Genomic DNA, 24,765 nt, shown 5'->3' with positions numbered 1-24,765 from the left:
TAGAGTACAGGTTCCAGGGTCAGGGCAGATGAGTTAAGACATAATGGGTGTAGGATTTCTGTTGGGGGAGGTGGGAAGGTTTTAGTGTTGCGAGGTGGTGACGGTAACACAATATTGTGAATGTGATTAATCCCACTGAATGGTATGTTTGAGAGTAGCTGAGATGAAAAAGTTATTGTTGTATTTATGTTCCCACAATTAAAAAAAAAAAAGAGCAACTACAGCTACATTGACAACTAAATGCAGTACATGATTATGGATGCAATCTAGCAAGGGAGAGAAAAGTCTCAGAGGGACTTTATTGGGCATGTGAAAAAATTGGAATATAGACTGTAAGCTTTATATCAATGTTAAATTTCTTGAACTTGATAACAGTATTTAATGTGGTTATATTTGTTTTTAGGAAATGTAAATGACAGTATTAAGTGTTCAAGGAGCATGATGTATACAAACTTCTCAAGTGTTCAGAAAATGGAGAAACAAAGCATGATACAGATAATATGGAAAAATGTTTAAAATTGGGTCTGTGTATTTGGAGGGGTAGGGGTATGTTTAAATTTTCTGTGTGGGGTTTGTATTTTTTTTTGTAACTCTTTTAAGTTTGAATGCATTTCAAATATAAAGTTAATTGTATTGTGATAAGGAAAACTTCATGTATGTGGGGTATATGTGGGTATTCTGTACTTTCTGCATGGTTTTTCTGTAAACCTATAACTACGCTAATATGATAAAAAGAAAACAGAGAATGTAAAATCAGGATAGTGGTTACCTGAGGGAGGAGGAAAGGGGATGGGAACTGGACATTGAGAATTCAGTTGATTACCTATGGCAAGTTCAAGGAGAGAGGTTACCCACTCTTGCACCCCAGTTTGCCAACAGTTAGCTGATGACTCCGTTAAATAGCATGGCACAAGATAGATCCCTGTTAAACTTGTATTAGAAAACCTAAAACCAAATATCTAGTGTTTATCTGGGGTGCTAACGGAGCATCTTTTGCCAAGCTTCTACATTTGTTTGTAAAATGGTTCCCTAGGAACTTATCCAACAACTTACCCAACCTTCTAGGCAGGCTTTCAGAAAGGGTGTTATTAAGTTTTGCTAATTGCTGGCATCTTCTAGTTACTAGAAGGCCTCCCTCCCAGTCACCATCCACATTTAAAACACCCTCTGTTCATTGTTAACAGAAATCTCAACATTGTAGAATTTTGCCTTCAGTTTAAATGCTTTTATAAGAAGGAGTTCTTTTCATCATGCTGCTGTCTACTGTCTTCTCTTTTCTGTGATTAACCAGCTCGTTTTCCTTAAACTGAAGAGGAATCTTGTCTTGTAGTTTCAATATACTGATTTGTCTTAATCCCCTATTTTGGACATGCAATCTGGAACTTGCCTGGCACAGATAAACATCCTAGATGCTATTTCTAGCATCTCTTTGTCAACTTTGGGCAAACCACTAACCTCTGATTCCTTTCTTCGTATGTTAAATGGAGAGAGAGCCCATGGAAGCATATCCTAGTGGGCTGGCTCCTGCTTGTTCCCATGAGTGCCTCTGTCCCCATCTCTTGAACACAGGTACTTTAACTTGGAATAACTAGTTAGAAAGCACATAACTATCCTGATTTTGCATTTTAAAAGCTTTGTTTTTTGCTATGTTTTTTCTCTATCCCTATTTCATTTCCTGTTTACCCTCAATTAACTAGGAGATAAATTAATAAAATTAATTTGAGATCATATTAGGGGTTTTCTTATATTGAATGCTATATTGAGGTTATTTTCCTCCTAAAAGGCACATTGAAATAATCATTCATACCATGTTTAACACATCTGCACCTTATGCAGTTTGATCCTTCTCTAGGCTGTAACTAAAATCAAGCACATTTTGGTAAAGACAAGCTGCTGAGTTTTACTGAACCTCAGTTAGGTATAACTAAGTAATGGTAACTTTCCAAGGTTACATGATCTTTTTTTTTTTTTTTTTTTCCAGTTTAGCTACAAAGCAATTCCAATATCCCTGAGGGGGCTGCATAGGAAGATGTTATTAGTATAAACCTGGCTATGAGTAAGGCACAGTTCTCCATGAATGGAGATTGTAGGTCTAAGCACAAAAATGTAAGCTAGAAAATTATAAGTACTGATTTCTAAAAGTTAACAAGAAACGAACCATACATAAACCGGAGATTTTTAAAAAGCAGTTTTATTGAGATGTATTCACATACCATGTAGTCCAACCAAAGTTGGATTATCAGTGTCTTTTTAGTATAATTAGTGTTGTGTATTCATCACCTCAATCAATTTTAGAACATTTTCTTTTTTTTTTTTAAGATTTATTTTTTATTTATTTCTTCCCCCTCCCATTGTCTGCTCTCTCTGTCCATTCACTGTATGTTCTCTGTCTGCTTGCATGCTTGTCAGTGGCACCAGGAATCTGTGTCGCTCTTTGTTGCATCATCTTGCACTCCATGTGTGTGGCACCACTCCTGGGCAGGCTGTGCTTTTTTCGCGTGGGGCAACTCTCCTTGCAGGGTGCATTCCTTGCACATGGGGCTCCCCTACATGGGGGACACCCCTGCATGGCACAGCACTCCTTGTGCGCATCAGCACTGCGTGTGGGCCAGCTTACCACACAGGTCAGGAGGCCCTGGGTTTGAACCCTGGACCTCCCATGTGGTAGGCAGACACTCTATCAGTTGAGCCAAATTCACTTCCCTAGAACATTTTCATTATTACCAAAAGAAAAACCCCATGCCCCTTAGCAGTATTTCTTTCCCCAGCTCTATATAACTACTAATCTAGTTTCATCTCTGTAAACTTATTTATATTTACATTTTATATAAATGGAATTGTATATGTGGTACTTTGTGTCTGGTTTCTTTCAGTTTGCATAATTTTTTAAAAATTGTATATTTTTTAATTAGAGAAGTTGTGGGTATACAGAAAAGTCATGTGAAAATATGACGGTCCCATTTATATCCCCCTATTGTTGACACTTTGCATTAGTGGTACCTTTGTTACAGTTGATGGAAGAATATTAAAATATTATTGTTAACTGTAGTCCATGGTTTACATTAGGTGTGTTTTGGTTTGCCAAAGGGCTGCTGAGTACCAGAAATGAGTTGGCTTTTATAAAGGGGATTTATTTGGAGTAAAAGATTACAGTTCCCAGACTGTGAAAAGTCCAAATCCAGGTGCTTTCTCACCAAAGTCAGCTACTGTTGATCCTGTTGTCCGGGCACATGGCAAAACAAGATGGCCACTGATCTCTGCCAGGGTCTTAGCCTTCCCCTCTGGGCTCACTGTCTCTCAGAGCCCAGTTCCTGGACCTCAACTGTGAGCAATCAGGCACAGGCTTGTCTCTTTCCAGGCCTCCTTTAACAGTCTCAGCTGCTGTGCTTTCTTCCCAAGTTCTGCTGTAAGCTATCAGGCATAAAGCAGGGCTCCTCTCTTGAACTGCTCTGTGGACCCAGCCTCTTGGGGTCTTCATGCTTAAAGATCCTCTAGTCCTCTCTCATATGACAGGGTAAAAAATGGCAGCTTCCTTATCCTGTGTCTATGTTCCTCTCTCTTTCTGTCTCCATTTTTATTAGACCCAGTAGAGACTCAACATTAATCATGTCCCACTGACAGAGTCCAATCAAAAGCTCTAAAGCAGGGAAGTGGATGTGGCTCAAGCGATTGAGCTTCTGTCTACCACATGGGAGATCCTGGGTTCAGTTCCCAGTGCTTTCTGGACAAGGTGAGCCAGTGGGGCAGGCAGGCATGGCAAGCTGACGCAACAAGTTGATGCAACAAAGAGACACAAAAAGGAAAGACAATGAAAGACATAACAAACCAGGGAGCTAATGTGGCTCAAATGATTGAGTGCCTCTCTCCCACACAGGAGGTCCCAGGTTCGGTTCCTGGTGCCTCCTAAAGAGAAGATGAGAAGACACAGAACAGACAGTGACCGCAAACATCAAAGCCCTAAAGCAATCCTAGCAAGTAATCTAATCGAATTTAATGCCATCAAAGGACATCATACCCACGTGAATTGATTAGTTTAAAAAGTCTTTCTCTTTTTGGGATTCATAAAATAATTTCAAACTGCCACAAAGTGTATTTTTTCCCCCACTTGCTTTTTGTTGTCCTTTGCTTTGTTCCCTCCAAACACATAATGATGAGTTTTCCTCCCTCTATTAGGATGTTGGGGTCTGAGCCATATGCACCCATCAGTAATTTGAGGAGGGAGGGGTATACACTGAGCCCAGAGGGATTCTATAATGCTGGCTTTACATTTGTTTGGTGCTGCTTTGGATATTAAAGCTCCAGCATGGGGACCATTTTAATTCTAACTTAGCTGGTTGCCACTACAGGGTAGCAAAATGATAGCCTAGGTTTGTCAGTGAGTAATAATGAGTCACAATGAGTTCTTCCTGCAGCAGAATTTTCAAGGCCATGCTACTCATCTGTCTTTTACTTCATTCTCAGTAGAATTTAATTTCTGTTGACTTTCAAAAGATCTTTTGCATGGCGATTCTGTTAATGATAAATAGTTGGAGTTTTTGTGCATTGAGTGAGGAAGGAAAGAAAATTGGCAATGTTAGCTCTAATACAAGCTATGGAGCAGGTTATCTGATTGTACAGCCAGTTACAGTACCTGCTTTTTTCTTTTCTTTGACATTTAATGGATAGGGCCTAGATGGCTTAGCATTAGAGTGCCAGGTTAGCACCAATGTGAACATTAGGATGAGAAAGATGCTTATATCTAAGTGTTTATAAATTCTTACTCATTTTTATTAAGGAAAAATTAATAACAAAACAAATTATATAATTCCACTAATAAAACTGTTAGTATTTTAGTCATTTTGCTCCCAGATTTTTTTCTGTGTATGTTTATGCATAGAATAATGGTGACATATATTGAGTCTTTAGGTAGGAAGCGGACATGGGCTGATAGAGTGTCTGTCTATAATATAGAGGGTTCAGGGTTTGATCCCCAGGACCTCCTGACCCGTGTGGTAAGCTGGCCCACGCACAGTGCTGCCTTGCGCATGGAATGCTGTGCCATGCAGGGGCATCCCCGCATAGGGGTGCCCCATGCGCAAGAAGTGCGCCCCTCAAGGAGAGCTGCCCCACGTGAAAAAGGTGCAGCCTGCCCAGGAGTGGCACCACACACATGGAGAGCTGACACAGCAAGATGATGCAACAAAAAGACGCAGTTTCCCAGTGCCGCTGGATAATGCAAGCGGACGCAGGAGAACACACAGCAAATGGACACAGAGGAGACAGTGGAAACAGGGGAAGGGGAGAGAAATAAATTAAAAAAAAAAGAAAAAAGAAAAATATTGAGTATTTATACGTACAACAACCCCATGAGGCAGGTACTTAGGTCTTTTTATTCCCCGTTTTGTTATGAAGAGATTGAGGCCTAGAGTGAATAAATGAGTGGCCATGGTCACAGAGCAAGAAAATGTTGGGGCTGGGATTCAGCACAGCTCTTGCTTTTTAATATTTTTTTACTAGAGAAGTTGTGAACTTACAAAATAATCATGCATAATATGCAGAATTCCCATACATCACCCCTCCACCAACACCTTACATTGTTGTGGAACATTTCTTACAGATTATGAGAGAACATCATTAGATTACTACCACTAACTATGATCTATAGCAGGAGTTTTTAACCTTTTTTGTTTCACCGATCCTTTTGCTAGTCAGGTAAAAACCATGGACACCTTACTAAGTCCACACTATACTATGTATTATTTAATAAATATATCACACCTGCACCAACACGTCCCCACAAGAATATTTTTCTGAGATTCAATTCAAGCTCACAGACTCCTTGTTAAGAACCCTTGGGCTAAATATAAATTAAAATATATTTTTTCCATACCTCCTTGTTAACACAGTACCTTCTTTGACATTGATGTAAGAATATTACAATATTGCTGTTAACTGTAGTCCATAATTTACATTAATTGTATCTTTCTAATGTGTCTCTGTATTCTTACCACCTTGTAATAGTGGTGTGCATTTGTTCTAGTTCATAGAAGAACATTCTATTTGTACAATCATTGCCCACAGTCCTTGTCCACCTCTGGGTTCACTACATCATTCAGTCCCTAGATGATCCTCTAGGTTTCTTTCAGTTGACATTTGTATTCCTAGACTAACACTTTCAGCCACAGTCTCATTTATAAATCCTCTGTCTTGGTTATACTCACTATAATATGTTTCCATCAACATCCATTTCCGTACTTTTACAGTCTAGCTAATTAAAAATTCTACGTACATTAAGCATCAGTATCCCTTCTCAGCCCTTAGGCTGTCACAGCTGGGGTTTTAAGTTTTGACATGGCTTTTTAAATTGAGGTACCAGGGGCCAGGGATTGAACCCAAGATCTCATGTGTGGGAAGCCAGCACTCAACCACTGAGCTACATCGGCTTTTCTAATTTGGCTTTTCGTTTGTTTTACCTGTTTTTGTTTTTTCAGGAGTCATGGGAAACCAAAACTGGGACGTGCTATGTGGGAGGCAGGCACTCACCGCTTGAGCACATCTGCATCCTTTTTTTTTTTAGGAAACTTGAAGGTTACTTTGTAATTGACTTACTTCACTTCATCAGCTTTCCTTTTAAAATATATTTAACATAATTTTAGTGCTGAAGTGTTTGATATGATTTAACTAATTTAATCCTTACTAACAACTCCATGTAGATATTATTATCCCTATTTGTATAGATGAGGAAACTCAGGCACGAAGAGGTTATGTAACTTGCACCAGGTCACACAGCTGTTAGGTGGCAGAGCTAGAATTCAGACCTAGGAGGCTGACCCCAGAGTCTACTTGTGATAGTGTTTGGCCTTCCATTGTATGAATGTACTATAATTTATTTAACCAGTCCCCTAATTTCAGATGTTGAGGTTGTTTCTAGTTTTTCCTGATTATAATTGGCAATTGTTTTTAATAATTTTTTTTTAAGATTTATTTATTTATTTCTCTCCCCTTCCCCCCCCACCCCGGTTGTCTGTTCTCTGTATCTGTTTGCTGCGTCTTCCTTGTCCGCTTCTGTTGTTGCCAGTGGCATGGGAATCTTGTGTTTCTTTTTGTTGCGTCATCTTGTGTCAGTTCTCCGTGTGTGCGGCACCATTCCTGGGCAGGCTGCACTTTCTTTCATGCTGGGCGGCTCTCCTTACAGGGCGCACTCCTTGCTCCCCTACATGGGGCACTCCTTGAGCACAGCAGCACTGTGCATGGGCCAGCTCCGCACGGGTCAAGGAGGCCCGGGGTTTGAACCGCGGACCTCCCATGTGGTATGGCAGACGCCTAACCACTGGGCCAAGTCCGCTGCCTTAAATGGCAATTTTATACTTGAGTTGTGTTTACATCTCTAGTTATTTGCTTAGGATAAATTCTCACAAGTAGAGTTGTTAGGTCAAAGTATATGTACATTTTCTAGGGCTGCATTGCCTTTCAGAAAGGTGGTTTAATTTACTCTCTCACCTCCATCCAAAGAGAGGAGTGTGATTCCTTACATTCTTGGTGACACTATACATTATCTTTTTTGACTTCTCATTAAACTAATCGGTAAAATTAGTACTAGCAAGATCATTTTTTTCCCATGTCTTTACAGGCCAATTACATTCATTTCTTGGTGAACTTATTTTTCTATTTTCCCATTCTTCTCTAGGTATAGGATTAAATGTTATTCCTTGAAAGTGGTCTCTAATAGTGTTATTGTCAGGCTCACTGCCCAGAAACTGTTCTTCTCCTTGGGCAGAGTTGTAGTCACTGGAAAGCAAAAAGTTTGATTCCATGTGCTGGAAACCCAGGGAAATTGGTCTTGTTAATTCAGTGAGTCATTAATCTCCAATAGAAGTTGTGACCTCAACAGATGGAAATCTGGTTAAAAACTTTAGTTATATGCCCTGTCTTAAATTAGTGAATGTCATGGAGAAGGCTTCCTGCCAACTATTAATGAGAAATGTCAGGAAAACATAACGTTCTCATTCTTGGCATTTAATTATTAAAACAGTATCTCAATAACATGCAGAGTTTTTGTATATTTGGCATAGATTAGAGCACTATTAAAAGGATGTGCTTAAATACCAGCCATTTTTATTATTTTCTATCCCTGCAAATGGAAGAATTAAGATCCTCAGTCACCCGCTTACTGCATATTACGTAAATCTTTTTCTTTCCCCACCAGGTTGATTTGCATCAAATTTCTATTGACTGTTGTAGGGAATACTGAGCATAACTAAGAAAGGTCTTCTTTGGAAAAGAAGATTCAAATAATGGCACGTTACTCTTTGGGACTTTGTCATTTAAAAAGGGTATTCAGAGGCAGCCTAGGAAGAGAAAATCAATGGAAATCATTTTTTGTCTCTAGGAAGCAGCACTGCCTGCATCGTGGTGCTGGACAGAACAAGCCACCGCTTACACACGGCAAATCTGGGCGATTCAGGCTTCCTGGTTGTCAGGGGAGGTGAAGTTGTACACCGATCCGACGAGCAGCAGCATTACTTCAACACTCCATTCCAGCTCTCAATCGCACCGCCGGAAGCTGAGGGAGTTGTCTTGAGTGACAGGTAATCGCCCCGCTCAGCCAGGAATGGAATGTAGATCCTCCACAGGTCCCCTCACCTCTCCCTTGTATATGGTGTGGGGATAGGCATTTTCCATTTTCTTGTGAGAAAAGACACTTTGGGAATGTTCTCATCAGGGGTACCTTTTAGTTCGACTTTGAAAGATATTTCACTTGAACTTGATACTATAACCAAGATAATTCTAACAAACACCCAATTTTTGACAAGGCTGTGAAATATTATTTCTGGTTCACAAAATATCCAGATACTATTTTCATACCAACACCACGTGGTACATAAAGTGATGTATTTGGTAAGTTGTGCTGAAGAAACAAGTCATTGTTCATGCATACCATTTCCCTTACCAGATTTTCCATACATTGTTAGGGAAGAGCACAACCCAGATTTCTGCTTCATTTATCAGAATAACTTTCTGATTCTCAGCCCATCTGACTACATGCAGCAGCTAAAACTTGCTATCATGTAAAACCTGTCAGGGCAGGAATTGGAATCAAAAGTGGTTTTGGATATGTTCTTCTGTGGTGATATTGAGGGGTCTCTCTTTCTTCTGATTCCTTCCTTCAGTTTATTTTTAAATTGTCCGAAACCTTGCAAGGCAATTAGTACTCTTTTGAGTTAACTTTTACAGTAAGCTATCTTTTCTAGTAAGTGTACAGAGTAATTAAGACAGTCTTTGGTCTCACTACCTTTACACGCTTACAGGACCTGGCACAGACATGGCGATTCATAAATGTTTGTTAAATGGCTAATGAAGCTTTTTTAAAAATAGATGCATTCTAGCAAGGGCCTCATTGTCTCTAATAAGTCTTATAAACCATATCTGAAGTCCAAACTTCAGATAATAAGTTGAAATTATTATTGCCATCTTTTAACTGCAAAGGGCATGTTTTATAATTTGCTGCTCATTATTGCCTGTCTAAAGCCTGTGATTGACTCTTGAGAGAGTGAAGCACTTTTAAACTTTGAGATGAGGCAGTTTACCTGGAAGATTATTTGATTATAGGTACTTCTTTGGTTAGCTGTAATATTCAATAATAACCATATTGGAGTGGGGAGAACTCAGAATGCCAAGGCCTCAGTAGAGATCAAGCGCAGCTCAGTTTTTGTAGAATGGTCCTTTAGTATTCATTCATTTGGGCTTCTGGATGCCAGAACAGTCCCACCATTTCTCACACGTTATCTTTGGGAAGGATCTGGTTAGGGAAGTACTGGACCTCGCCTGCCAACAAAGTGGAGGTTGCTTCCCTTGGAGCCCAGGGACAGCTCAGAGCATGTGATTTCAGCTCAAGTTTCAGTGCAGTCAAAAGTTTCCAGCAGCACAGTATGTTCAATCAAAACGGGCAAAACTGCAGCTGGCAGAACACCAAGCTCATGGGTGGGAGTGTTAGAAGAGGATAAACAGTCCAATGGTAGCAAGCCTCTCACAGGCAGAATAGCAAAGGACACTCCTGGGGAAAGGAAAAAACTTCAGCATAGAACAGAACTTCAGTGCCAACCTGGTCATTAATCTAGACTTCTAGAATCTGATTAGTTTCCAAAGACTGAGCAAATGTAAAGTACCTTGCATTGTTTCTTTTTATACTACGGAAGGAATTGACCTGTGTTCCACCAAGTTTAGTCTTTAGTCCATGTGTCTCTTTAGTTATTGATCTCTCTTAGCTATAAAACATATTTTTAACCTTAATTTACAGGTTTTCCCTTAGTAACTGTTTTTTAAAAATATATGAATATATACATGAAAGTTATTTTGTTTCTTGTCAAAGTCAGTCCCAGAACTATTAGATGTGCCATTTCTTTTCCTCAGTCATGAGCAGGTGAACCAGAAATTTTCTCAATGTGTTTTGTGTCAATCCCCAGCAGGTGTTTTGTTGTTGGTGATGGTGGTGGTGGTCTTGGGTTTGTTTGTTTTTCATGTTTTCACATTATAGCATGTTGCTTGCACAAATTTTTGAATTTTTCTATCAAGCTTAGGGTGCTTTGGTTCTGTCCCACCTCCCACCCCCTTGGTCAGTGTCTGAATGGGGTCACATGTTAAGACAGATTATCAGATATCTCACCTTTCAGGCACCCTGAAGACACAGGGAGCTTGAAGCTGGCTTTCTACAGTGGCAGAGTACCAGCCTCAGAGGCGGAGGGGGCCCATCACCTCTTCAAATATTTGGCCTTTTCTCTTTTTCCCTACCTGGGTTTTGGGTTTTCTTTGTGTTTTTGTTTCTTTGTTTTTCCCCCATTCCTTTTTTCTGTTTTCATCAGGTATTGTCAGAGAAAAAAAATCTGGTCTTTTTTGAAAATTTTGCACAAAATGATGTGCAGAAAAATCTGCTGCCTACCCCTGCCCCAGCCACCCATTTCTCTCCTCAGATGTAGCCGCTATTATCAGTTTCTTTGATCCTTCCAGATTTCTTCTCTGCATATAGAAGCATCTATACTTCTGTATTCCCCCTCCCTTATTTACAGCAGTGGTTGCTTACCACACACAGTTCTGCACCTTGCATTCTTTGCTTAACAATATATTGAAGGGTTTTCCTCCCAGTGTGGAGGGTCAGATATTGTATTTCTTCATTCATTTAGTCATTCAGTGGATCCAGCTTAAAGACCTACTCTGTCCCAGGCACATTAATAAATACCTGGTGAATGACAAGCATTGATAAATACCTGGTGAGTCTGTAAACACTGGGAGAAAGAGAGTCCTTACCAGGCTAAAACCATAGTGGGTAATTTTTTTACAGGATTTGTGTGTTTTTTTCCATGGGTATTAAGCATCCCACCCTTACTATAATGTAGCATACTGAGAGCCAAATTTGAGGCTCTAGGAAGGCTAACAAGTGAAAAATGAGTACGAGTGAATGGAATTTGGCTCTAGAGCACTAGGAAATAAAGACTCATTTCCACTAGGATTTTAGAGGCATGCTAGTATTTGACTCAGAAGAGAGCCCTTCCTCTTTGAACCACTTGTGACTAAGCATCAGATGCAGTTTTATGTGGTAGTCTGTTATGCTTTTGAAATAGTTATATTTTTATGAGTGTTTTCAATGAATTTTTTCAAGGTTAGACATTTTTAAATGACTGGTTTTTATTATTGACTCCATTATTATCAATTATTTTTTCTTGAAGCAGCATATTACATTGTAACACAGTGCCTGGAGGAAACTTTGAACTGTATCTCTAAAGGGTTTTCTTTTTTTTTTTTTTTTTTTAATTTTTTTATTTTTTATTGACTTTGTAATAATATTACATTAAAAATATATATGTGAGGTCCCATTCAACCCCATCCCCCCACCCCCCCTCTCCCCCCCCCCAACAACACTCATTCCCATCATCATGACACATCCGTTGGATTTTGTAAGTACATCTTTGGGCACCTCTGCACCTCATATACATTGGTTCACATCATAGCCCATACTCTCCTCCATTCCATCCAGTGGGCCCTGTGAGGATTTACAATGTCCGGTGATTGCCTCTGAAGTACCATCCAGGGCAGCTCCATGTCTAAAGGGTTTTCTTAACTCCGCTTCTCCCTGTTCTTTTCCCAGCCCTGATGCTGCTGATAGCACATCTTTTGATGTCCAGTTAGGCGACATTATCCTGACAGCAACAGATGGACTCTTCGACAACATGCCTGATTATATGATCCTTCAGGAGCTAAAAAAGTTAAAGGTAATTAACTCAAAGGTTAGCTTTTGGAAACAGAGTGGCCCTCTCTAAGCATCTGAGTTTTATTGATTCAGTCGCACTGTCTCTTTTTGTAGTGATGGAAAGGACTATTTTGTGAACATCAGGAAAATAATAGTTTTGCTCCTTCAGCTACAATTATTGTAAATGGAGTTATTTGCAAATGGAGAACTTGAGGGAAAAAAGGTTTCTTATCCAAGCATTTGTTAGGATGGTATAGGTAGGAAAAGTCCAGCCACAGAAATTTTGTTTTTTTTGGTATTTTTATTTATATTTTAATGGTGTTGGCTCCTGGTTTCTTTTTCTCTACTTATTCTTACCAAATCCAGCAGGTGTTGAGGCTGGGAAAACGGGAAATAGTCATAACAGAGCCACCCAAGTGCAGCAGGCAGCGTGGCACCTTGATGTGATCTGTCACCAGCAATGAAACAGTTAAGACTTGTCCCATACACAGAGAAAAAGGAAATAAACCCCAGCCTTTCCATATTCCCCAGGCTTTGTCAAAGTACTGTCTCTGGGGAAAATTAGTCTTTTTTTCATAAGTGTCTTTACTTCTGACCAGTGGAACTTTGGGCAAGTCTGTTAAACTTATAAGCAATATTTTCCTCATCTGTAAGATGGAAGGTAAAAAAAGTCCTATTTTATAGGCTTGTAGTGAGGATTAACTAAGACCATGCATACAAAATCCTCAGCACCACATCTGGTATAATACTAGTTGCTTACCTGCAGCAGGCCCTGACTGTGCATGGTGACAGAGCTAAGCAGAAAAGACATGGTCTGATTGAAGTAATGAATGGACAACTTCTGTGATTATACCACCTGCCATTGCTTGTACACTTTAGATAAACTGTATGGTTTATGAACAAAAACAACAACAACTAATAGGGTGGGTTGGGGAGAAAATACACCATATGTAAGAGATGGGTAATACTTAGTAATAATACTTTGATGACGCTGTTTCATAGTTTGTAACAAATGTTTCACAACAATGCAAGGTATTTGTGGTGGGGTGATGTGTGGGACCCCTTTATGATTGATAAGCATGTTTGTTTTGTAATTTCACAACCTTTACTCTACATTTATTGTTTATGTACATTTCTGTATGAATACTTCAATAAAAATTTTTTTTAATAAAAGATATGATCCCTGCCCTCATGAAACTTATATTCCAGTGGAAAAAAACCAGACAATACAGAGAAATAAATACATGATATACTGCTGGGTGTTAAATTATAGGGAGAAAAATACTTCAGGGTAAAAGAATAGAGAATGGAGGGGGCTGCTATTTTAGAGATTTGTCAGGAATGGCCTCTTACAGGAGGTGACATGGAAGCAGAAACCTATTATTTATACTGAAACTATTTAGAACCATAGAATGTTAGAGCTAAAATAGATTTCATTTTCCTATCCTCATTTCACAGTTGAGGAAGTTGAAGCCAGCAAGGACAGGGTATGACTCAAGATTCCAGAGGTAGACCGTCTTTCGTCTTGATATAAAATTCCAAAGGCATTTTTTAGTAGTGTGCCTGGCAGCTCTTAAACATGGAGAGCAAACTGTGCTTGGCAAGGGGTGTATTTCTAAGCAGGGAAACTTTTGAGATCATCCTTAAAGTACTATCAATCCACCTTTTCTCTTTCTGCCATCTTGGGCCTGTGGAGGCTGCTGGGAATAGGACCTCTCAAATGGCAAGCATATCTGGAAGGCTGTGGTCCAAGGCCATTTAGCTGGCTATAATAAGCAGGGGCTCCAGAACCAGGTGGAACACACAGCTCTTCTTAAAATTGAAGGTGTTTATGCCTGAGATGAAACTGAATTCTTTTTGGGCAAGAGATGTGTTTATGTGTACAAAGCAAAAAACAACAGTGACTCCTGGCAGCAAATCTTAGAAAACCAGAGTATTCTGGGGAATAGTAGCTCACATCCATGGAAACAGCAGTGTGGTTCATGCCAAATTCCAAAATAGCTTTCCTGCTAAGGCCATTAGACAAAGAATCCATGTGATGCTGTACCCCTTGAGGAGTTAAATTTATGGAAATGTAAATAAAATTGAGGATTTGTATTTTTTTAAGCCACCTTTTCAGTCCATTCCAATTTAGCAAGACTATCTTAATTTCAAATGGGAAAAAGCAAAAATGAAAATCTAAATTTGAGGGGCCAAGGCCACCCAGCAGAGGACTTTCTGATGGACATCTTATGCAGGCAGTACTGTACATGGTAATGGTTTAATGTTTTCATTAACTGGAATAAAACTTAAATGATGGCAAGTGTGTTTAGATAAATGTTACTGTCTTAAGTGGTACTTGCATGCAGAAATCATATGAGACATTATGGTAAAAATAACTCCGTCATCCTTTCATCTTAGAATTCAAACTATGAGAGTATACAACAGACTGCAAGAAGCATTGCTGAGCAAGCTCATGAGCTGGCCTATGACCCAAATTATATGTCACCTTTTGCACAGTTTGCATGTGACAACGGATTGAATGTGAGAGGTGAGCATTCTTTCGAAAGGTCATAAGGACTAATTAGGGACTTGGTATTAGAGGAATGGGAGTGTTCTGGGTCACGGGGAGAAGTGACTACTGGGGTGAGACTGGCTAAGTGTCCTATCGCAGCCTCTCTGCTGTGGCTTTGAGCAAGGTCAGCAGGCCTCAGCACCAGAGGGCGAAAGCCTGTGCCTGTCATCATTGTCTTTCCTGCAGAGGATGCCCTTCAGAACTGAAATTCATTGGCTGTAGAAGGCAGGCGGAACCTGGAGGCCTTTACCGCCCCCGCCGCACTGCTTGGACTTGAGCCCAAAAGCTCCAAGCTCTGCCTGGAGAGCCTGGACATTGCTCACACTTCACATTCTGCCCTTCACATGTCTGCCATTTCACTTTTCCCTCCTCTGGTTTTGTGGGACTCATTGGCAGTATTTAGCTGCCAAACTGTCACAGCAGGTTTTGAAAAGGGAAGCCGTGTTAAACTGTTCTTGACTGAAGCATACTTCTGTCTACTGAGTGGCATGTAACTTTGGGAGCAGGCCAGTAGATCAGTCTTAGGGCAGGAACAACATATTGGTGCTAGCATCTCAGAATTAGTACAATTGGTTAGTTTCTTGCTGTTGTATTCTTATGACATATAAAGCATTTCTTATCCCTGTAGGAAATTTTAAAATAGAAAAAGCAAATGCCATAGCTGTTTTGCAGATTAGAATACAAGCCTGTTCCTCGTTTCAAAACACTGAATGTTTGTTCAAATTAGGATGGAGGGTAGAAACATGTAACTTTTTTGTCAGGCAGAATTTATCTTAACCATAACCTGGAACCTCGTATGTGGGAAGCCAGCGTTCAACCACTGAGCCACACCAGCTCCAGAGTTGGCTTTTCATTTGCTTTTGTTGTTTTTCAGCCGGGACTGCCCACGTGGGAAGCAGGAGCTAGCTTAACTGCTTGAGCCACATCCACTCCCTAGTGTGGTACCTTTGTTACAATGGATTGAAACAATATTATACTATTATGCAAAACAATAATTGTACTATTAACTATAGTCCATAGTTTACATTAGGGTTCACTGTGTTATCCAGTCCTGTGATTTTTTGAAAAATTTTTATTCTGGTAATTGGTGGCCATTTTAACAGAGCTCCAGGAAAGGTTTGTTTTGGGTTTTTTGTTTTGTTTTGTTTTATTTTTTTAAGCGTCAATTAAATTACATGTAATTTCTTGCTGTTCTTAATTTAACCATTTCTTTTTTTTTTTTTTCCTCCTTTTCTTTTTCCTACTAGGATATATTGACAAACCAAATCTGCCTGAAATGCAAGAATTTGTCTCCTGGTACTTACTTAAGTTTACAGTTTTGGTTGACTTTTCCTTTTAAAATGTAGTAACACATTTTCTTTTTTGTTTTAGGTGGAAAGCCAGATGACATCACTGTTCTTCTTTCAATAGTGGCTGAGTATACAGACTGACTCACCTGGATGTCCACTTCTGGCTCTCCTTTTGTCATCCCTAGTTCTCCCCTGCCATGTGTGCTGATCCTGCTGGCAGGACCACATTTCTTTGCCACTGATCTCAATGGCCATGGCCAGTGATGTAAGCCTTTTGCCTGTCTTTTTTGAGACCCAGTTGAGATCTTTGTTGAGAACCACTACTGTCATTCACTAGCTCATATCTGCCAGCAACCATTGAAGAGAATCAAGATTTGAAGATTGGCCTTCATTTCTCATTATCCTTTCTTATGATGGTATGGATGGAGATTTTCAAAGCCAAAATGGCTATTACTTTTTAAAAAGTGTTTGAAATATTGAAAATGAGTTCTGTTGGTAAAGTAAATTCAAGATGACCATATGTAAAAGGGATTGTTAAAATCTAACACAAATCGTACATTATGCTACATCTACTAGAAACATACATTATTCATCAAGAAGTGTTACATGTGTACTACACAGACAGAGTCTTTGTTAGGATGATTGGGTGTGGCTATATGTCTTCATTATAACTCCTGTTTTTCAGGGGCTTATAATTCTGCTCTAAAACATTATTCTGGGTTAGAAATCTTGATCCCAGGAGCTTTTTTTGTTAAAAATTGGAAGAAAATTTTATTTTAGTTCTGTGGGTTCAAATGTTTTGTGCTTTATAAAAGATGCGTAATTGTGCTCCTGTGATTAAGTTTTGCAATTTATTAACTTAGTCCAAATCACGGGCTGGTGGCCTAATCTGTAGGAGGGATGGGGGAGATTCCTTACAAGATTTTTTTAATGGAAATATTTCTCAAGATTGCAAAACTCTACAAAGCCTAGAAATTTAATGCTATGGCTGAATCCCTCTCAGCTGTTGGATATGATGCCTTGGGAGCTCTAGGCCCATAGGGCTGTTGGTCAAGAATGGACAGCTGTGACCTTGAATTGTCCTGGCTTTGATGGTCGTGCTCCCCATAGTCTTCCTCTCAGACCTTTTATTAGTAGCCTTGCTTTTTGCAGAGCATGCACGCGTGACCCCACGTGAGAAGAGCACCGTGTGCAGTGGCAGCGGCACAAAAGTCCACAAGCAAAACTTCTAGTGATGATCTGGTATTTGCAGTTGTCCTAAACAGAAATTTAGGGGTTTCTGAATCAAGCTTAATAATGTTTACAGTTTCAAATAGCCATTTTGCAGTGTATAGTTCCTTATAAAAATACCCATATTCAGTTTTCCCATGATCTTCAAGCTCAAACTTATTTTTAAGGTTTATGTACAAGTTGACTGCTGTAAAGATATATATTTTTGGGTCAGTTTTTTCCTTCATTAACTTGGTGGTAGAAAAATATATATACTTAGAAATCCTTAAATTAAAGCCATGTTTTATATATATATATATATATATATATATATATATAAAAGCCAGGTAACATTGATGTATAGATGAGAATGCAATTAAACCTGATGAGACTCTACTTGAGGAGAACATAGAAAGTCTTTTTCTCTAAAGGAGATAGTTACTCCATGGTTTATTGCATTAAAACTTACGTTTGAGGTTACCTCAACTTGTTTTAAAAGGGTTTGTTTTGTGATTTTGTACTGTATATTTGAGTAACTGTCAAGCTTTTGTTTTATTTAAAATTGTTTAACATGTACCATGTACATGTCATTACTATATTTCAGTGCATCATGCTTGTAACAGGCATTTCATTTATAATAAGAATGAGTTATTCATTTGTAAGCCGTTCAGTAATTTATCTACTATTCCTAAATTGGCATAATGTTAGATACCTACTTTGAATCACCTTTAATTACATGTCAGAATGCCTTAACTACCCTAACTTGACAAAACAGAACTCTTTGGTGGAGGATGGGGGAAGGAGGAATGGAGAGAAAATGTGTTTAAATGAGAAATCATCATGCCATGATAAACCACAGACACATGAGTGGCAAGTGGCAGGGTATTTATTTTGCACAAACTATGTGCAGTCTCTGCGTATCGAAAAAGTAAAGAAAGTTGCATCCCTGAAGGGTTTTGTTGGAAGGAATACATTTATCTTGGGCTGATGGCTTCATTCTTTAGTTCGAGGTTTTTAATTATTTCTGGTCAGAGGTATGTAGCCTTATGATCTGGATATATTCTGCATTAATTTTCAATGCCTATATTTAAATCTCGGTTAGAGCAGTGCTAGTCAAGTTACTGGCTTTTTGTCTGCTCTCATTTACCCAACATCAAAACAATCTTCATTGAGCTAGATTGGTGGTATGTTACACAACTCATTTAATCAACAGTCTTTTTCGAGAAAAGATGTTAGAAATTGACAATGTGTTTTTTCCAGTGATGTTGAAAATAGTGGGACAAGAATTGAGTTTCACAGTGGAAATGACTTTGGACCTGGCCTGTAGATTAGTGACATATGCTATTTTTTGTTCTGTTCTTTCCCGTTCCTTTTTGTGTTATGCACTTAATTTTATTACTGCTGGGGGTTAGTTGAATGCTGCTTATTAACAAGAAGCTCTACCCCACTCAGTGGTCAGAGGATGTATTGGACCCCTTCAAGAATTCCAGGTCACAGGACCCAAACCTCCGTGGGTGTGACTGAGCTATACCACTTAGTGGGTCTGATTCTGAACCGGATGTGTGTGTTAATAATGTTTTAAATTAAGCAGTATAAAAACATACTTGCCTCGTGCAATGGACTTTTATAACAAAAGAGAAAATTTGGATTTGTAATTTACAAACGGCAAATTATTTATCCCTCTGGATGCACCAAAGACCAGTAACGTTTATAGCTTTTCCATCTATATTTATAAAGCAATACTGTATTATAAAAAAAAAAATTATTTTTATCACATGCTTGAAATTTTTATTTTGTTCTGTTTTAAAATGTGCACTCTAAACATATCGGAACCTTATTTCTTCCTATGAACTTAAGCTGTCTGCGCACAAAAAATTCTGAATGGAGATGCAGTAGAGTCCATAGGCTCTTTAAAACTGAAATAAGAAGTGGGGTGGAGGGAGACAAGTTATTTGTACTGAATTACTGTACTGGCTTGACATGACAGGTAATAAGTCACAAAAGAATCCATTCCAGGTGTGCATGTCTGGGGGTTGGACTGTGTCCAGAATAGAAATTAGATTTCAAGCTTTACATGATGGGAGTTTCCTATCAGCTGCATTTGTCCTGGATAGACAAGTAGCTCAGAGATGGAAACCAACTTCAGTACCACCAACCTACTATACCAACAAGGCAGGAATTGTGGGAATTTATACTGGGTCAGTTTTTGAGTGTTTTGGAGATTGTAAGCAAGATTGACTAAAATGGTAAATGTTTGTAAATTGGATAAATACATGGTTCCTTGTCACCTTATATCAGCTATCTTTGGTAGAAGCTACAGCATCTAATTTCCCTGGAAACTATCACATTTTTGCATTTAACAAATTTTACGGTATCAAAAAACCAAAGTCTACTTATTAAACTGAAAAATTGAAACAAAAAGCTTTTGGGTTCTATTAATTAAAAAAAAAAGAGAAACTTAATCCTTTGCAAAATCAAACATCTCAACTAAAAATCAAGTGTCCATGTCAAAATTTTAACTGTTAAAGATAATTTGTGACAAAGATGGCTAAATACTGAAGCAAATTTGAATTTGTATTTGCTAATAAGCTGCTTCTTTCGGTTGAGACTGTCATTATTTGTCTTACACAAGAGGCAGTTACCGGAGTTGGATGTCTGAAATATAACTTATGCAGGAATAGTTCTGTAAATACATTTAAATAAACTGTAAAGATATTTAATAAATATAGTATTTATACTAATCTGTGTACTCCTTTTAATTTCTGTAGTAGCTAAAATAGAGTATCAAGTCAGACACGGAGCTTTTTGGTCTCTTTCAAAAAGGTACTCATTACCAAGCCTCTTAGTGAATCTATCAGTGACTTTGTAGCTATCATTTTCTGTCTTATACTAGTTTATCTGCCTTGGCTCTTTTTTATCAGCTGGTTTAACTACATCAGTTTAGCTTCCTCAAAAATTCATCAAAAGGAACTGATGATTAAAATGTAAGATACAGGGGAAGCGGATTTGGCTCAACAGATAGAGCATCCGCCTACCACGTGGGAGGCTCAGGGTTCAAAACCCAAGGCCTCCTGACCCGTGTGATGAGCTGGCCCAGTGCAGAGCTGATGCGTGCGATGAATGCCGTGCCACACAGGGGTGTCCCATGCGTAGGGGAGCCCCATGCACAAGGACTGTGCCCCATAAGGAGAGCCGCCCAGTGCAAAAGAAAGTGCAGCCTGCCCAGGGTGGCTTCACACACACACAGTTGACGCAGCAAGATGACACAACAAAACGAGACACAGATTGCCAGTGCCGCTGACAAGAATACAAGCAGACACAGAAAAAAAACACAGCAAATGGGCACAGCAGATAACTGGAGGGGGGGAGGGGAAGGGAAGAGAAATAAATAACAAATCTTTAAAAAAATAATGTGAGGGAAGCAGACTTGGTCCAGTGGATAGGGCATCTGCCCACCACATGGGAGGTTCAAACCCCGGACCTCCTTGACCCGTGTGGAGCTGGCCCACACGCAGTGCTGATGCGCACAAGGAGTGCCGTGCCATGCAGGGGTGTACCCTGTGTAGGGGAGCCCCACACGCAAGGAGTGTGCCCCGTAAGGAGAGCCGCCCAGCGTGAAAGAAAGTGCAGCCTGCCCAGGAATGGTGCCACACACACACAGCTGATGCAACAAGATGACGCAACAAAAAGAAACAGATTCCCAGTGCCACTGATAAGGATAGAAGCAGTCACAGAAGAGCACACAGCGAATGGACGCAGAGAGCAGACAACGGGGCGGGGGGGGGATAAATAAAAGAAATCTTAAAAATAACCTGAGATACAGGTCTCCCAGCTGAGACACCACAAACGATCTTGTGTCTTTTAAATTTAGCACTTTGTATCCAGAATCTAAAATCTTAATTTTATAAGTCATTTAACAGAATATATTTTACAGACTGGTGCTGCCTCCAGATTTTACTATTGTGATGCCTTCACTACCTAAATCCCCTATCACAATGCGCAAACCAGAAATTTCATCTTCAGCTAGGAGCCCTACAGAGTTAGTCTCGTGTATGAAAGTACTCTGCATCATCTTTTGTGATGCCTATCAGAAAGTCAGTGTTAATCAGGGAAAGTCTAAGATACATAAATCTTCAGCCTACAATATGAAAAAAGTAGGAATTATGTGGGCATTGCCAATTTCCACAAAAAGCTTGGTGAAAGCCCATTTTCATTCACTGAGGAACACCTTGGGATGAACTTGAGTTTTTATTAGGTTATTGTGGGTAGCTATGACTCACTACTAAGCTACGAGAGCCAAATTCATTCTGGTTCAGTTAGAACTCTGTTCATAGTCTAAAGCATACTGATACACTTAGCTGCCTTTGTTTACGAGTTTCTCACAAAATCTAAAGCATAGTTGTCAGTTAACATTTCCCTGTGATTTGATGGTTTCACAAAGACTTAAGATGTTACAGAAGTCTAGTTTGTCAGGTTATAATTGACTGTAAACAGGTTTGGGAAGAGGGAGAGGCACACACTTTACTCTCTTACATAATGGTGCCTTTGTGCCAGATTTCAAGTCTGCTTTTGCAGGTAAAAAGCTAGTTCTTAAAGGGGCAGAAACAGACTTCCATCCTTCACCTCAGTCCTTTCCAACCCAGGCTCTAGGCAATGGGGGTGGCTGTTCTGTCACATTAATACAGAACTTTTGGCATTATTTCCATTTAAAAAAAAGGTCACATCTAAAACTCAGAACAACTTAAGGCTGTGAAATAAAATTTTACAATATATGAAAAGGCTCCAAAGTGATGGGGGTGGCTAAATGTTTTTATTCTTTACCTTTTTCTTCCAGGAGTTGTTTTATTTAAAATCTTAAAATTTAAAAATAATGGACAAAAAAGTCATGGAATACATGAGAAAAGGTTGCATAACTTTTTATTATTCCTGAAAGCACGTAAATCAAGTGTTTTCAATCAAATACATAAGAAACCTGTCTGTTGGTCTCAAAACTGTTTCAAGTTATATTGATGCCCTCCAAATAGCTGCTGAAGAAAGTTTAAGTACCTTTATAAAACTGACAAAATGTTAAGCTATAGTGTGAACGTGCATTGAACTAAAGAATTAATAGGCTTTTTCCCTGTACTGAAAACTGCCTAAATAGTATAATCATGGATTTAAAGCAAATTACATATATTTGACAAGCCACTATTTATAAATATGGCTGTTGTGTAAGGTGATGTCATTTAGAAGACTAGACACCCATTCTCCATTTCAAAGGTGTCTTGGAAGTCCAAGGCAATATCTTTATATACTAAGTGTGAGCACATGTTTGAGGTACAAGTGTGCCAATAAATGGCCTGAGGGCTAACTCAGGTGGCCGTTTTTAAATGTTAGAATGTGGAGAAAACACTATAACTTGTGTCCTCTTCACTGTCACTTGCTGTTGCCAGATTGTCAAAAGGATGGTTGCAGCGTTGTTGCTGGTCAGAAGAAACTGCTCCAAAGAACATGGAAGAAAACTGGAGGGAGAAAAGTAACTGCACTGTTAATTAATGCTCATTAAATGTCCCGGATGACATATTCTTTTCAGAAACTTGTGTGGTCTCCCTATCTTTGTTGGTGATTCATACAACACCCAGATCTTAAATTAATGACCCAATACATCCTAAAAAAAATTCTTTCCCTGACTCTTCAAAGGCACAAGACAAACTTTTCAGTTTGGGATCAATGATCTGCTTTTGATTCCCCTGCTTAAATCATCAAACTTCCACCAACTATTGCCCTCTCTCTCTGCTGGAGAGCTGTCTATTCCTCTGTAGCAGTTTGATATAGTTAAGAATTCCAAAAATAGGTATTAGATTATGTTTGTAAACTGGTCTGTGCCTGAGCATGATTAAATTATGATTAGGGCTTTGACTAGGCCATATCAGTAGTGTGCTGAGTCCCTGCCCTTTGGTGGGTGGGGACTCACAGATAAAAGATATAACAAGGACAGAGTAGATTTTGATGTTGGAGTTTTGATTTGGAGTTTAATGAGCTGGAGCCCTGGGAAGTAAGCACACAGGAAAGAGAAGCAAGCCCTGGGAAGAGAGGACTTGAGCCAGGAGAAGAATATAGAGGAATAGAGACGGCTCCTTAGACATGGCAGAAATCCTGGGGAGAGAGACAGTGCCATTCACCTGATAGTCTACAGCTGGCCTTGTGGAGAAAACAGAGGACCTGAGCCCACAGAGAAGCAATATCCTGGAAGGTTGGAACCCAGGAAGCCTGAACCCTGGCAGACGTTGGCAGCCATCTTGCTCCGAAATGTGAAAGTAGACTTTGGTGAGGGAAGTAACTTATGCTTTATGGCCTGGTACCAGTAAGCTCCTACCCCAAATAAATACCCTTTATAAAAGCCAACAGACTGGTATTTTGCATCAGCAACTCTTTGGCTGACTAATACAACCTCCTACCTCCCTTTTCTGACACCTCTCTCCCCTCCCTCTTCACAAACTGTTCTTTCATAGTCACCAAAAATCTCTACTACTATAAAGCCAATGACCATTTTCATCTTCATCCCACTCCATGGTCACTCTTTGACACTTCTTATGCCTGCCTTCATACTATACTTCTGGTCACTCCTAGACACTTGCCCTCTTCTACCCTTTAAATCAGGGTCCTGGCCTTAGCACTTGTGACATTTGGGACTGGATAATTCTTTGTTGTGGAGGCTGCCCAGTGCTATGGAGGATGTTAGCAACATCCCTGACCTCTAACCACTGGCTGCCAATAGTGCACACACACACGCCCAGCTGTAGCATCCAAAAGTGTCTCCAGAGATTACAACATGTCCCAGAGAATGCGATGGACCCTGGTTGAGAACCGCTGTTTAAATGATGGCAGTCCTCTGTACCCTTTTCCCTAGAGATTTCATCCACACCTCTGGCTGAAAAATTTAGACTGAACTTCCACCCACATGTCCTCCTACCACCTACTTGATTTCTGAAATGTAACATTTCCAAAAGTAATGTTAGTAAGCCTCAAGCCTGGTTCTCCAAACCTAAATCATCCTTGCTCCTCCTTTTCCCCTAACCCCCGAAACGCAACCTATCACCAAGTCCTGTCAGTTCTACCTCCTAAATTAGTTGTCTACTTTGGCCACTTCTCTCCATCTCTAAGCAATCACCATCTCTCAGATGCTACAAGAGCCTCCTGGAGTGCCAGCTTCCATCTTGCCTCACTGAAACCCATTCTTCACACAGCAGCTGCAGCTAAAGTTACCTTCTAAAAAGTTAACTTCATTTGTCATATATTTCAAATACCAAGGCCGTCTAATTGCTAACAAGACACTGCCCGCAGGATTTGGCACTTCCCAGCTTCACCTTGTGCTATAGTCTCCCCTGCTCCCTGCTCCCCCACCATGCTGGCCATCCTGCAGCTCCTGACCACCACATGCCCCCTTGCCGTCACGGGGCCTTTGCAAACGCTGACCCACCCACGCCGCCCTCGGAACCCTCCCCACTCTAGTC

At 39.7% G+C, this 24,765-nt stretch overlaps 2 protein-coding genes across 4 annotated transcripts in view; one reads left to right on the top strand and one right to left on the bottom strand.

Moving 5' to 3' along the window:
• The window catches only part of PPTC7 (protein phosphatase targeting COQ7), a 53,935-nt gene extending 33,922 nt beyond the window's left edge, over positions 1–20,013 (top strand). The window contains exons 3-6 of the mRNA XM_004483008.5: positions 8,369–8,567; positions 12,119–12,242; positions 14,621–14,750; positions 16,146–20,013. Coding sequence (XP_004483065.1) covers positions 8,369–8,567; positions 12,119–12,242; positions 14,621–14,750; positions 16,146–16,204 — 512 coding nt within the window. The 3' untranslated portion in view covers positions 16,205–20,013. The remainder of the gene's footprint in view (positions 1–8,368; positions 8,568–12,118; positions 12,243–14,620; positions 14,751–16,145) is intronic.
• Positions 20,014–22,553: 2,540 nt separating this feature from the next.
• Positions 22,554–24,765, bottom strand: part of RAD9B (RAD9 checkpoint clamp component B) — a 45,801-nt gene continuing 43,589 nt past the window's right edge. For all 3 annotated transcript variants that reach the window (XM_023585908.3, XM_012521376.4, XM_023585909.3), the window contains one exon: positions 22,554–22,773. In XM_023585908.3, coding sequence (XP_023441676.1) covers positions 22,645–22,773 — 129 coding nt within the window. In that variant the 3' untranslated portion in view covers positions 22,554–22,644. The remainder of the gene's footprint in view (positions 22,774–24,765) is intronic.

The sequence above is a fragment of the Dasypus novemcinctus genome, chromosome 19, assembly GCF_030445035.2.
Source record: "Dasypus novemcinctus isolate mDasNov1 chromosome 19, mDasNov1.1.hap2, whole genome shotgun sequence".
Lineage (NCBI taxonomy): Eukaryota > Metazoa > Chordata > Mammalia > Cingulata > Dasypodidae > Dasypus > Dasypus novemcinctus.
This window is presented reverse-complemented; position numbering and strand designations above follow the sequence as displayed.